This window comes from Silurus meridionalis, chromosome 4 (genome assembly GCF_014805685.1).
Source record: "Silurus meridionalis isolate SWU-2019-XX chromosome 4, ASM1480568v1, whole genome shotgun sequence".
NCBI lineage: Eukaryota > Metazoa > Chordata > Actinopteri > Siluriformes > Siluridae > Silurus > Silurus meridionalis.
In genome coordinates this window covers 8,252,369-8,267,280 of record NC_060887.1, presented here as the reverse complement: position 1 = coordinate 8,267,280, position 14,912 = coordinate 8,252,369, and the positions used below count along the sequence as shown (strand labels likewise).

Here is a 14,912-nt window from a genome sequence, read left to right as displayed (position 1 = left end):
CAGTTGAAGACTTAAGGTATTTTACTTCCATGGAAAGTGATGTTAGATCTTGTCTAGAAAGGAGATGAAACGTCATAGGTAACAGTGTCAGTTATTCATAGTTACCTAGTGTTATCACTTACAAGTAATTACTGTTACAATTAAATGGTGTGTGTGATCAATCAAATACATAAAAACGTCTAACAAAAGAAGTAAATAACAAATACTATTTGGATTGGCCAATATCCATATAAAATACTTTCTGTATTTTATTTTGTAAGATATATGCTTTGTTTATTTATTGTTCATTTTATTTACATGTTTTTCTTAACTCTATATTTGTTCGCTCTTATTAAGGATACAAAATTAAATCCTGTTTGTGCACAGACCACTGATCTAGAGATAAAAAGGGCTACTAAACGGTTGCACCTTTGACTGTGAGGGTGGCAGGAAAAGAAGAACTCTGTTGCAAGATCTTAATGTAAGTGAAACAGTTTAAGTTTTTTTAAGAGAGTGAATCTGTTTCACATTTTTTGCAACATACATTTGTTGGTACATCTGTACATATAAACTGTTCTTTTATTATTTTTATTGTATTTTTAAAACAATGAATTTGTTGCTTTGTTTGTATAGTTTTTATTATTATTCTTGTATTGTTTACTTTTGTTTTGGTTTACTCTAGTGTTATTTTTGCACATCACTTTTTTCATTTGTCTTTTATAGCTTTTGTTCCTTTGTTTCTCTTTTATGCATGACACATTTACCATTTTATTGCACTTTTGCTTTATTGTGACCATGTATTTGTTGCTTTTGTTTTGATTTGCTTTTGAGATTTGTTTCCCCTCTCCATCAATAAAACACTATACATTGCATTTGCATAGTTTAATAATAAAAGAATTAAACTATGCAAATGCAATGTATAGTGTAATTTCTGGTTTAATATTTTCTCGTGCCTCTGGACGAGTTTTGGGGTAAAGGTGGAGGTAGGCTCTTCTCTGGCCTACACCTGTGCATTCTGGCACTGTTGTGGGCCAGTTATGACAGACTTGTGGGGGCATTGTGAAGTTGTCTGCTTCCAGCATTGGTTCTGGTTGACTTTAGCAAACAGCATTAAGGCCAATCTAGGGGTGTAATTCCATGCGGTGTGTGGGCCAATCTTACTGCCGAACCCCAGCCAGATCCGGCTGCCACACTCTTTTGTAGCAGGTATCTGGAAAAATGCTGAAAGTCTAGCGTGACTGTGGTTTAAGGCCTGGACAGTCGTATATTTGTGGCGCTTTCACACGTGTTAAAAGTGCAAGATGTTTTTTTATGGCATGTGTGACCCTTTTGGGGTTCCATGCGAATGAGTGTTTATGCTGGAAGAGCGACTGAAGGCTCTGCATTTTCAGGACATAGCCACAAAGCCGGAATGTCTGGCTTGTAGTAGAGAGCTGTATGTTAGTGACGCTACTCTTCTTCAACCAATGAGAAGGTCTTGTCCTGAAAAACCAACAGATCGCACAGATTTATCCTTTTATGGGATATAAATTCTCCAAGACTTAAAAGTAAAAATGTGGGTGTTTAGCCACAGACAGAAGACACTATATGGACATTACTTGACATTGTTCATCGATACTAGCTGTTCAGTCCGCAAGTTTTTTTAATGTTTGAGGAGAAATGTTTTTTTAAAGACAACAATCCAAAAAACCCAGAAACTTTTAGTGAAGTTTGAAATTACAGATTAAACGTGGAATAAGATGTTGCACATATGTGCCTATGATGTAACCTATATTATTTATAATATGTTGTACATGTGACAGGAAGACAAAGTTGAACTTTCAAAACTTTCATTTGTTAACAAATTATGTGGGAAGACTGTTACTGTGTGACTTGGCCTGCAGACATAAAAACAGACAGATGATTCAAGGTTGAATATAGCACCAGTGTTCTGAACTTCACATAGCAGCTGTGTGACATCAGTCAACTCAAATTAAGCATGTTACCACACAGTTGAGATTTCATTTCAATCATTGTCAACAAGTGTGTTGCCAGAAGGTCTAGAGGGCTCCATTCCCAAAAATTAAATCATGATGTACAGCCAATTAAATAAAACAAAAAAAACGCCTGTTACAGGTACACACAAAAAATGATATTCATACTAGACAAAGACAAGCAGCCTGCCATGAGCAAATGGCCCTAAGAAAATACAAATAAAAAAATGTATTGTGTTGTTTGATATATTACAATATAAACTCTATATGGGTTTTAAGAAATCTAACCATTATACACTTATATGTCGGCCTATTGTATAGAAAAGGGGGGTCTAAACTTTTGTACACTGTGTACTGGTTTAGTTTTGAGAATACTCTTGTGGTTGGTGCAAAAAAAGGGCAAAATGCACAGAAAATAGTACCTTGTCATATAGACATTATTTATATACAGAGACTTGAAAAAGTTGTGAAAATTGTAATCCCAATTGAAACTATCCACCTCAAAGTATTTTTGAACAATGTGATCAGTTGAAATGAATTTTTTGTCATCAGGTTTATTATTTATTAGTGATTAACATATTCATAAACTGGGTTAATGCTCCATGCATAATCTCCCATAAAAATGCTAAACTGTCATCACAGCATCTCTCTCTCTCTCTCTCTCTCTCTCTCTCTCTCTCTCTCTCTCTCTAGTGAGACACATACAAAATAAACCAATGACTCATTTGTTCGTTTTGCTCATGACCATCAATTTAAAGTCCTGTTTACCAGTGATATTTAACCAATAGATGTTTGAGGACTGAACGCTGCGATTAACTTCTTTAACAATTTTTACTATTTAGAATCAACTCTTTAGCATTTTATCACAGTTTTTGTGTATTCGGTAAGACGTTTCTGCGTGTGCTAAACAGGTAAACGTTTATGGCCCTTTTTGCGTTCCACAGCTTTTGACTACTTTAGGCCTGGTGTTACTTTTCGCTCTCCGTAATGGAAGAGCTCGGTTTCTTTCACTACTTCTAAATTTAGTGAAACGGTTCATCGATGACGGCGGGAAGACAAGGACGCGAAAAAAAACGCTCCACAACTCTGACTGTGAATGACGTAAAGTATTTATAGCAGTTGTCGTCATCGTGCGTTAAGGCGTAATATAAATTGAAGAGGCGCAAAATGCAGCTGTACAGCAGCGCGCTCACACACTATCCGGGCTCTTCGCGGAAATCTACAGTGACCGTAACGGCGCGGGGCGGAAACACAGAGTTCACATCGAGCTTTAACGCCGACAAGGGAACCAACGCAGAAGCATCAGTGGGAGAGACCTGGACAGATACGAACATGCCTGCCTTCTCGTGCTACGAGGCCACAATTAGGCCCGTGTTCTATACGTCCACAGCGGAGATGGTCATCAGAAGGGCGGATGAAGTGGAGAAGTTTATCCCTATTCAGATCATGAAGGATCTGCACACAACTTCCCGTGCTGCAAATGTATACAGAGCTCCGTGTATAGAGAACAATCTTGAGGAGTCAGATGGCGATTTATTTAATGACCTTCCTGAGCATAGAAGAAGCACTTCAGACACTTTTGAGGATAACGATGAGATAACTGAGAGCAACTCAGTACATTTCCAGAACTTGTTAACAAGAAATGATTGTACAGTGGAAGATAAAGTGTCAGAGGACCCATTGCTGCAGCTGCATGTATTCCAGGACTCTGCTAGCAGGGCTGACCTCAATGAGAAGATTAGCCAATACCTGTCTGAGGTGGAGAAACAGAACAAATACCTCCAGGACAGCAAAAAGTATCGTTTTCACATTATCCCAGATGGAAATTGCCTCTACCGTGCAGTGTCTAAAGCAGTATATGGTGAGCAGTCAATGCACAGAGACCTAAGAGAGCACACAGTTCATCATATTGCTGACCACCTGGATGAGTTCAGTCCTATTATTGAAGGTGATGTGGGTGAGTTTTTAATCAATGCAGCACAAGATGGTGCTTGGGCTGGTTACCCTGAGCTACTGGCCATGAGCCAAATGCTGAATGTGAACATCTACCTGACCACAGGAGGAAGTCTAACAAGTCCCACTGTCTCCACCATGATACACTATTTGGGTGAGGAGGACTTGACAAAACCAGCTATCTGGTTGAGTTGGCTGAGTAATGGCCATTATGATGTGCTGCTGGACAGCTACCAGCCCAATCCAGAGTACAATGACTGGTGCCTGCACACACAGGTGCAACAGAGACACGATGAAGAACTTGCCAAGTCCATGGCAGCTACTCTATCCAAAATGTACATAGAAAAGAATGGACCTAAATAAGCTTTTTTTGTTGTAATTGTACAAATAATTTTACACTGGTTCCACAATGTTTTGATTTTTATAACTGATTTCTCAAATTACTTTAATCTTTAGAAAATACCTAATTATAATATTGAAGTTTCATTGCATTTTACTGTATTTAATTGTATTGTTCTTTTTTGTAAACATTTGGTTATGTTGCTGTTGCCAGAAATGTCACATTACATGAATATCTCAAAATGATTAAATGTATTAATTTTATACATGATTCTGATATTTATCTGATTCTTATGCTGTACTTTTATAGCTTTTACATGCATTATATTTATTTGTATATTGTAGTCTACTGTATGGTGTCTACTTTATGTGTTTAACAAATGTATATATTTATATTAGGGCTGTAACATTTCATCGAGTAATTTGATTACAAAAATTAATCTTCGTTTAGTCCATTTAACTTAACGCGAACCACTGTGTTTTCCATGGTCCATTATTACTCACACATCACCCACTAAACTCTAGAGCGCTCTGGAAAGGGAACACGGAAGATGCTACCGAATGTAAAGTGGCTGAACGGGGAGGAAATTAGAGAGGGGTGAGGAGAAGATACAGGCCAAAGAAAATGGCAGAAAGTTTCCAAAGTTTGGAATCATTTCAAACTTAAACATAAAGAAAATACCGTACAGTGCACTTACTAAAGTCATTTGAAATTGATTTTCATTTATATACAGTGTGGTCAAAAAGTCCCTCTGCAGTGGCTGTGTAGAGTAGGCAGTGTAGCACGTTTTTAAAGCTGGTGATAAATACACGGATTTAGTGTGTGGAAAATTTTAAGCCGCTTTTCTGGAGACAAGAAAACCACATCAGAATACTGTGCAAGCTTTAATAAATACATAAATGTGTGAGGATAATTAGAAGTTTTGTTAAACAAATAATTTCCCATAACCTACTCAATGTAGCCACTGCAGAGGGAATTTTTTAACACAAATGTATTTGTATTTTAATGTAATATGGTTATTAATGCACTAAATGGTTTTAGTTTACTAAATGTCTGTCTGTCTTGACATAGTGTCTTGATGTTTAATGGAATTTGGACTAAAATCCCACTCTGCAGTGATCAAACATCTCATTAGAAGAAAATAATCAAAAGGCTAGACTAGCCTGTTTCTCTGATTGTTTACACATTCCATGTGCATCACCTAAAACTCTAGCATAAATTAGGACTCTTGAGAGTTGTTTTTGTAGTAAAATCTTGTAGATATTATGAGTAATTAATAATGATTTTGCTCATTTTACTGCAGGTATAAATGCTATTCAGTTATGCGTGTTTTTATTAAACAAAGACATGTCTCAGTTACCCATGTAAATTAAGCACATACAGATTCAGAAATTATTCAGATCCCCTTCACTTTTTTAATTTTGTGATGTTTTGTGAATACAATCATTCAGATTAATTTCTCTCATTAATCACACCCTCACACCCTGTTCCCCATATTGATGATAAAACAGAATACTGCTATGTCTGTAAACTTTTTAAATTGAAAAAAATGTTTTTTCTAAGTTTATCTCTATAGCGCTTTTTACAATGGACATTGTTTCAAACAGCTTTGCAGAATGTAAATATAAGTCAATTATGTGTTTTCATCCAAAATGAGCAAACCTGGGGTGACTGTTGCAAGGGAAATCTCCCTTAAATGGTATGAGGCAGAAACCTTGAGAGGAACGAGACTCAAAACGGGAACGCATCATCATTTGGGTGATAAAGAGTGCGATTGGGTCCTGAGTAATGTCCTTTCTACAGTCTTACACAGTCAGTTGAAGTTGTAGATCCAAGAGCTCCTGAGCAACTCAAAATAGCTCATCTGAGATCATCATAGAGCCAACACCAACTGCTCCATGCCAGAGCCTTTAAATGTTCAAAGATGGAGAAACAGCATATGTGGAATGGCTCAGGATGGGTAGTAAAAGAGAAGCAGTGGAGAGAAATAAGCGTGGCTGCTGTTTGTAATATTAACAATTACAAGATGATAATGTACATTTGATCAGATGTACTGAAGCACAAGGTCATGATATGTGATGGGTTCTGTGTAGGCCTTGTTTAAATTTAAAGCTTAATATGTGTGTCTGAGCCCCGAACACAGTCAGGAAGGCTAATTCAAAGTTTAGGAGCTAAATGTGAGAATGCTCTACCACCTTTAGTGGACTTAGCTATTCTAGGAACTACAAGAAGTCCAGTCCAAGACTTAAATTTAATTTAATCTGACTATGCCATCCTGGTGGAGCACCAGGGAAATACTCCCCATAGAGACACATTCAAGTTTTACCAGTTGAGGAAATAGAACATTAAATAAGATCAGTCATAGGTATATTTACAAACGTTCTAATTTATTAAATAAATAAATAAGAAATTAATAATACACTTTCCCCTACAAACACACACATGCAATATGTATACCTCTCTGGGCCAGACTTAGCAGGAACAAGGCAGAATGACTGCAGCTCAAGAGACTGTCCAAACCAACCCAATTCACACCAAATTATACACCACGCACTCACAACAAGAAAGTAGTGTTAATGCACCCCGCACACTGTGAAACATTCCCTCAAATGATTACAGTTAGCCTTCCCTGTTCCACACCACACCCTCACCGGCTCCTGAAGAAGAGAGAAAAAAGAAAAACACATTAACCAAAGATTACAATAAAAATTAACACACAATTCACACTAAACAATAAATCACCAAGTTGGGAAAATTTGAAAAATAAAATCAACCAATTTAAAAAACAGCAACTCAGACAACAAAACCAAAATTTAAGAAGAAAAAAATTAACAATAATTAAAATATAGACAATATATTAGCCTTAAGTCATCCACACCATTACACCATCAACACACCACATGACAGGAAGAGAAAACCCAGAACCCATCCACCATGTCACCACGTACCAATTTAAGGGTCTTTAAATAGTGTGTCTGATTTCACCTCATTGGGCTGCCAATCACCCCCACCCCCATCTCTGTCTTCTCTGAATTCAACAATAGAAAGATATGCATTTTTTTTTCATTCTTTAACACACTATCCAGTTGAGATGTTTCATCGGCCAGATCCGATAATTGATGCAATCCAATCTCCACCTTGAACCAGTCTGTCACACTGTCCTCATACATGTCCTGCACCATTCTTCTCTGCCACACCTGACTTTCTCATACAACACCACAACTAGATCCACAAACACACAATGCAACTCATTCTGACCTTCTCTATATTTCTCTATCAACATTCTCAAAGCTAAAATTGCATCTGTAGTGCTCTTCCTCACCATGAAGCCATACTGTGGGTCAGGTGGTCACCACTTCCCTCACCCAGGCTTTTACTACTCTTTCCCATAACTTCATGGTGTGGCTGATCAACTTTATTCCCCTGTAGTTTCTGCAGGTCTGCACATCTCCCTTATTATTAAAAATTCATACCAGCACACTCCTTCTCTCCTAAATTTCTTCACGCTTCTACTGGTATGTCATCTGGGCCAACTGACTTCATCCTGACTTCCACTCTTCATCCTCTGCTCTCACTTTCTCCTAACTAATCCTATCCACTTTCTGCTTCACCATCTCTACAACATCCACATTCTATCTTTTTCATTTTCCTATTTTATCAGCTGCTCAAAATACTCCCATCTTCTCAACACATCTCCTTACTTGTCAACACACTTCCAACTGCATCCTTTATTTTCCTAACTTGTAGCACATCCTTCCCAGCTCGGTCCCTCTGCCTGGCCAATTGGTACAAATCGTTTTCTCCTTCTTTAGTGTCCAACTTCTCATACAGCTCCTCATATACCTTTTCTTTTGCTTTAGCCACACCCCTCTTCTTGTTCTTCTGCCTACTTTTCTCATCTCTGTCGATCCCAATTCTGTTTCGCCAACCTCTTTCTCATTATGCTCTCCCACACTTCCTCATTCCACCACCACGTCTCTTTGTCTTCCGTTCTTCTTCCAGATGTCACACGAAGTACCTTTCTAGCTGCCTCCCTTATCACTACTGCAGTAGTTGCCCAAGCATCCAGCACCTGTCTTACCTCTTTCCTGAATCTCACACTACAGTATTCCTCCTTCAGTTTCCACCATCTTATTCTTCTTTCAGTCCTCTGTATCCTCTTCTTCTTCTTCACCTCCAAAGCCATTCTACAGAGCACCATCCGTGCTGTTTAGCTACACTACCCTCTGCCAACACCTTACAGTTCCAAATCTCCTGCATAAAATATAAACCACCTGTGTGCACCTTCCTCCGCTTTTATATGTTACCCTATGCTTCTCTTTCTTCTAAAAATCTGTATCCACCACTGCTATTTCCATCCCTTTAGCAAAATCTACCACCATTTGGCCACATTCCTCTCCTTAAGACCATACCTACCCATCACCTCCTCATTACCTCTGTTCCCTTCACCTACATGCCCATTAAAGTCTGCCCCAATCATCAATCTTTCATTCCTAGGTACACCTTTTACCACTTCATCTAACTCACTCCAGAATTTTTCCTTCTCCTTTATCTCACAACCCACTTGTGGAGCATAAGCACTGATGACATTTTTCATCACCCCTACGACTTCCACTTTATGTTAATCAGAAACTCTCTTTACCTCCACTACACTCTTACTGTACTCTTTCTTTACTATCCCCGTAAACCATTTTCCCGTAAACCATTTCTCTTTCCATCCACACCATGATAGAACAGTTTAAACCCACCTCCAATGTTCCTGGCCTTACACCCTTTCCACTTGGTCTCCTGAACACACAACATATCTACCTTTCTCTGTTCCGTCATATCAGCCAACACTCTCCCTTCATAATTCATAGTACCTACTTTTAAAGTACCAACTCTAACCTCCACGCTCTTCCATTTCTCCTGCCTTCTGTCTCTGTAGATGTCTTTCCCCTCTCCTTCTCCTCTTTTCGCCAACAGTACCCCAATTTTCACAGGTACTGTGTTGGCTAACAATACCTGTGGCGGTCGTTGGTAACCCGGGCCTTGACCAATCTGGTATGACATTTAGGTTTGTGATCTGCATATTTTATTTTGCACTTTTTATGCTGGATGCCCTTTCTAACGCAATCTTCCCCATTTATTCACTCTTGGGACCGGCACTAAGAAGTGCTTACTTTTAAAGCAATTATTAATTGTAATTGTTGAGCTTTAGGTGAGACTGGATCACCAGATGCTGTCAGAGGTTGGACCTCAACAATTCTGTTTCTGTTTTTTCAGTGAGGAAAGCTGAAGAAGCTGTTGTATATGAATCTGTCTTTAGTGGTCAGAACAATAGTCCTAACAAGTTTATAAAGCAGACACGGCTAATCTGCTCTACAGTTTGAAGTAATGGTCTGTGATATAATTTCTCTGAAGTAAATTATCTATATCACTGATGTCTGCTTCATGGGATATTATTAATTATAATTAATCTACATTAGGCTACTGTAATGCTTTACTTTCTGGGTGTTCGAGTAAGTGCATAAATAAGCTTCAGTTAGTTCAAAATGCAGCAGCAAGGGTCCTTACTAGATCTAGAAAATATGATAACATTACCCCGGTTTTAATCAGTCTACACTGCTCGCTATTAAATCTTGCATTGATTATAAAATACTGATGCAATAAAGCACTTAACGTTCTTGCGTCGCAGTATCTGAGTGAACATCTGTACAAATATGATCCTCCACGCCTTCCAATTAGTGTTCAGTACTTAGACAAAGTCTCAGTGTTCAAGTCGAGGCAGAAAACATATTTATTTAGTCAAGTCTTTTATCGGTAGATTTTTCTTAGTTAAAGGAGCAGATCTGAAGGGGTCATGGATATAAAGTGTTTGGTGAACTGGGATATTTGTATGCTGTCGTCCCCTCACTCTCACACGTTCACTCAGGTTTGTTGATGGTTGTGTGATGGCGTCTCTAATCCCAGAGACCCCTCATGTCTGTGTTTCCATTTGACTATCATACAACAATAAGGACACATAATTATCCATACCCTTCTCTTTCTGTCACCCCTCTTCTCTCTCTCTCTCTCTCTCTCTCTCTCTCTCTCTCTCTCTCTCTTCGATTGGAGGCCACTCTGTGCAGCTGGGGATTTGGTCTGACTTAAATTTTATTTAAGTCAGACCAGCACAAACTAAATATATCACAAGGATTTCTGAAATAAATAAGAAAACAAGCTGAATAATATATTCAGACTCAAAAACTAAAGTGGCTTCTGCATCATAAAAGTTGTTGTGTTGAGCTCTTAAAAATGTTCCTTTCATAGCTTAAGTATGAAAACTATCAACAATGTACAACATAACACCGGGTTAGCTTCTAGCTTCGTCAAGGCATGTAGTTTCTGGAGGTGCTTTGACAGATTGGAGTTGCTGCTATCGCAGTAGATACGACCTTTCAAACCAGAAAGACAGCTTACATTTGACTAAAAAGTTTTTGTCTATATGATAAACTAAAGTTAAATAATGAGCATATTTCCACTTTAAGAAACTTGGCTTAGAGAAACCTCTCCCCTTGACTCATTATTACTGCTGCACATACTCGAATAAACGGAAACACTCCCATAGTGCGTCTTCTTCATGTTTACAGTGGTTGGCATCCCCCAATCCTACAATGCGTCGCTGCTGTAAACAGGTTAGGCTGTAGGCTACACTTCAGCCACAATGAATTAATTAAAAAAAGTAACGGACACCGCACCATACGGTAACGGTAACGGAGTTAATTTATTTAAAAAGTAATGCATTACAGTATTAGTTACTGTCAAAAGTAACTGCATAACAGCTTTATTGGCCAACACTGATCAACACCCTGGGGTCCCATGAAACGGAGTAAGAACAGGAGCTTTGAGGATGGATTTGGACTGTATTTAATGTCAATAGTCTGCTACACTGACTCGGGACTACAGTATTCTAATGATCACCATTACTGTACCCCGCAACATCGTTTATCTGTAATAAATGGACATTCGGTGCAACCCAGATGAGGATGGTTCCCTCTTGAGTTGAGAACACAGAACCCGTCTCTGAGCAGACGTATCACGGGTGGATTCTTTGTTTCAGTTGATTCCCAATGTAACACTCTTTATAATAATAAAATTAAATGAAATAGGCCTCAAAAGCCAATGAAAGGTTTTCAGTCTTGGATGAGTAAAAGCAAAAACTTCTTTATTGCCGTCACGTTCCAATGAGCTCATAGGCTAGGGCAGGGGTTGCCAACCAGTCAGAGACCGAGAGCCACATTTTTTACTGTGTTACCGCAAAGAGCCACATCATACATACAGGCACACATGAACATCACTCATCCCTTCCTCTTACGGACACACACACACACACACACACACACACACACACACACACACACACACACACACACACACCTCTGCTCAGCCAGATTTATTGTAAATGTCACACACCAACATAATGACACAAATGGACTCCTACAGTTTTAAGACCACAGGACAGTCATTTTCAACAATGAACATTGTGTGCACTGTCTCACACACACAAACTCTGTTTAACTAAGTCCAAAAAACAAAAATATAATAATTTACAGTTGGTTTTTCTTTTACTATGCATGTTACTTAGTGGGACTTTTGGCATTCTTCGCCTTGAACAATCCCCTTTAAATCTGCCCCGTATTCCGTTGTTGCCACTCGAAGCTATTTTTTCACATGAGTGTCAGTCAGAACTGATCGATGCTTTGATTTCACGTGTTTCAGGGTAGAAAACACAGACTTTGTTTGTGGGTTTTTTTTTAATGTGCGTGTTCACTTCGCTTAAGTTCAATGCGCGTCAAATGCGCATGTGCGTGAGATGAATATACCGCAGGGGGGCCACATGAGAAACCTGAATTGTGTCAGAGGGCCACACCAACGAAAATACTTTAGGGATGCACCGAAATGAAAATTCAATACAAAAGGCAATGAAATCCATAATTTTGTGTGTTATGCCTTTTGCCTTGGCACCATCACTGGAAAACTTTCCTGCCTTTTCAAAAACGTCCTCTACAGACGGAGTGCGCATGCTTGGATTGACTTTACTTTTCTGCGCCGCGTTCTTCTCATATTTACAATGGCAATTCTAAACCAAATTTTAACCTGACTTGGAGAAACTCTTTGCAGATACACCCCCTCTTTAGATTTCAGCATTGCATGTTTTGCACATCGCTATCTGCACACCGCAGACATGTTGGCTCTTATCCAACATGTCAACATGCGGTCCGGACAGGGATGTACAAAGAGCCGGATGTGGCCCGCGGGCCGTAGTTTGCCCAGGTCTGATATACCGCAATGTTTCCCAGTAGGGGCAAGCTCATTTAAGTCTTAAAATACCGTATTGAACTCAAGCAAAGCGAACACGCACATTAAAAAACAAACAAGCACAAACTTCGATATGAACGTAAGAGCCGCATGAAACCAGCCAAAGAGCCGCGGGTTGGCCACCCCTGGGCTAGGGGGTCACTCAATCACATCAAAATGATCAAACAGACACTTTGCACACACTCATATTTATACAGTGGTGTCACATGACATCTTTATTTTTTCTACTTTCTTTACCTTAGCAAATTCCCCTTATTTTTCGGTATCGCATTCTTTTTCTTGTTTTGTCCAGTTCCCCTTATCACCGATCCTTGGTTCTCCACCCATTCCTTTGATTCCATATTTGGGTTTCCTGTTCACCTCAGTTACCCTTATATTCGGCCTTTCTCTGTTATAATTAAAAATAAATAGCATTTGTATAAAACCTTCAGGTACCTCCCTCAGGTACAGCTTCATTCTGTTTTACGTGAACAACCATTTTGCGGCCTATTTTGTCTTCCTGCATCTGCATTGCGTAAGTTTTCTGCTTTTATTCTCTTTTATAATGCTGTTTGCTATTCTACTGTCACTATTATTCATTTTACTTAGGTTATTTATTTGTATATGCTTAACTGTATTGTTCTGCTTAGTCATGTTAGTATTTAGGTTGTGCCTCATTCATACTTTCCGAGCTGACTATGTTACATAGTGTGTTGAGCTTCACAGAGATAACATTTATAAGCTTGTTCCTTTTGTTGCTACATGTACATATTACATTTTATGTTTACTCATTTTGATTTCACTCTTTTACATCGTATCTCAGTTGGTTTCTTTTATTCAGCTCCAACTCACATACGTTCTGGGACAGCTAGGAGCATTCTCTGCAGACACTATTGTCAGTTTCAACTCTTCTCCCTCGCCACTGAGGTTGCCGATTTATTGAGCATCTCTCTACCCCAGCTGTTCCAGAGAACCCCTGTCTGCCTCCTTACATCGTGCAGAGTACTTTTACGCGTGATTTGGGCACACAGACCTTGTCTGACCTCCCTGCTGTTTATCATCAGGTGACACAGACCGACAATGAAGACTATGATGACTCTCGCATTCCTGAAACAAACCAACCGTCTCCTCCTCATCATGTGAGTCACCTACTAATTATTCTCCTACTTCCCCCGTTCTCTCACCTGATTATAGTCGCATTTCTTCCCCTGAGTCTGATCCTGATTGCTCACCCATGTCTTCTGCAGCAATTGAGGCCCACAAGCTCTTCTTACATAAACATGCTTAAGTCTATGTTGTTTTTGTTTCTCCTACACACTCATAACAGTAGGCTAAATAGGTTTAATTAAGCTACTTTATTGTATCTAATAGGTTATATACTAATTATTAGGTAAATTAGTTGGATTAATAATAAAATAATATTTTGATTAAAACACACGCTAGATAAGGTTGATTAGAATATTTTTCTCGACATTCCTCTCAAGGTTTCTTCCTTATGCCATCTTGTGGAGTTTTTGCTTGCCACAGTTGCCACTGGCACACTCATCGGGGATAAACTTACACTTATAAAGAACATCTTATTTATTTTTATCTGTGTAAAGCTGCTCTGAGACAATGTTTAATGTTAAAAGTGCTAAACAAATAAAAATGTCTAGTTTGTGATTAAAACAATGAGTCTGTCTAGTGATGTTTTGTTTAACCCCAAAGAAGTTTAATAAGTCTGTAAATGGGAGTCCTAAGGTATCATGTAAATAGTGTATTTATTCCTCAATCTTACTATTCTGGAAATAGGCACAGTTTCTATAAAATGTGCTATATTTGTACTTGTACCTATTTGGTTTGTTAAACAACAGCTATTATTATTGTGATTGTATAATGAATTACCGGTCCGATGGTGTGCAGCAACGCTTTAATCCTGCTGGGGTGCTTTTCTACACTTTGACTGGACTGTCAAACCTGTCAAACCTGAGGAAAAATGTTAGATTAGATATAATTTTATCTTTGATGGTAACTGTTACTGAAATAACGCACACAAGTACACCTGTTGTTTATGTTCACAGTTTTATTTTGTATTCATTTTCTACCATGAGTGACAGGCTTGGGTGCACACGTTCTAATTATTCATGGTATAATTTGTTAATATCAGTGGCAAGCGGTCAGGGCCAGCAAAGCCTTCTCTGCTGACCTAAACACTATCAGAAGATAAACCTGGTCAAGAACTACAGGTTCTCTATAATTATACAACAAAGGTTTAAAAAGTTATATTTTTCTATTGTATGAAATACTTATTTTATGCAATAAAATGGAATTTAATTATTTAAAAATCATACAATGTGATTACATTTTTT

General features: G+C 38.5%; 1 protein-coding gene across 1 annotated transcript; it reads left to right on the top strand.

Annotated features, from left to right (window-relative positions):
• The first annotated feature begins 2,840 nt into the window (after positions 1-2,840).
• LOC124384514 (OTU domain-containing protein 1) lies at positions 2,841-5,409 on the top strand. The gene has a single exon (XM_046847443.1). The coding sequence runs from the start codon at positions 3,120-3,122 to the stop codon at positions 4,266-4,268; it is 1,149 nt and encodes a 382-aa protein (XP_046703399.1). The 5' UTR covers positions 2,841-3,119; the 3' UTR covers positions 4,269-5,409.
• The last annotated feature ends 9,503 nt before the right edge of the window (positions 5,410-14,912 follow it).

Bases quoted from the DNA above. Each gene is read 5' to 3' on its own strand.
- LOC124384514 (XM_046847443.1), top strand. From the start codon at position 3,120: ATGCAGCTGTACAGCAGCGCGCTCACACACTATCCGGGCTCTTCGCGG.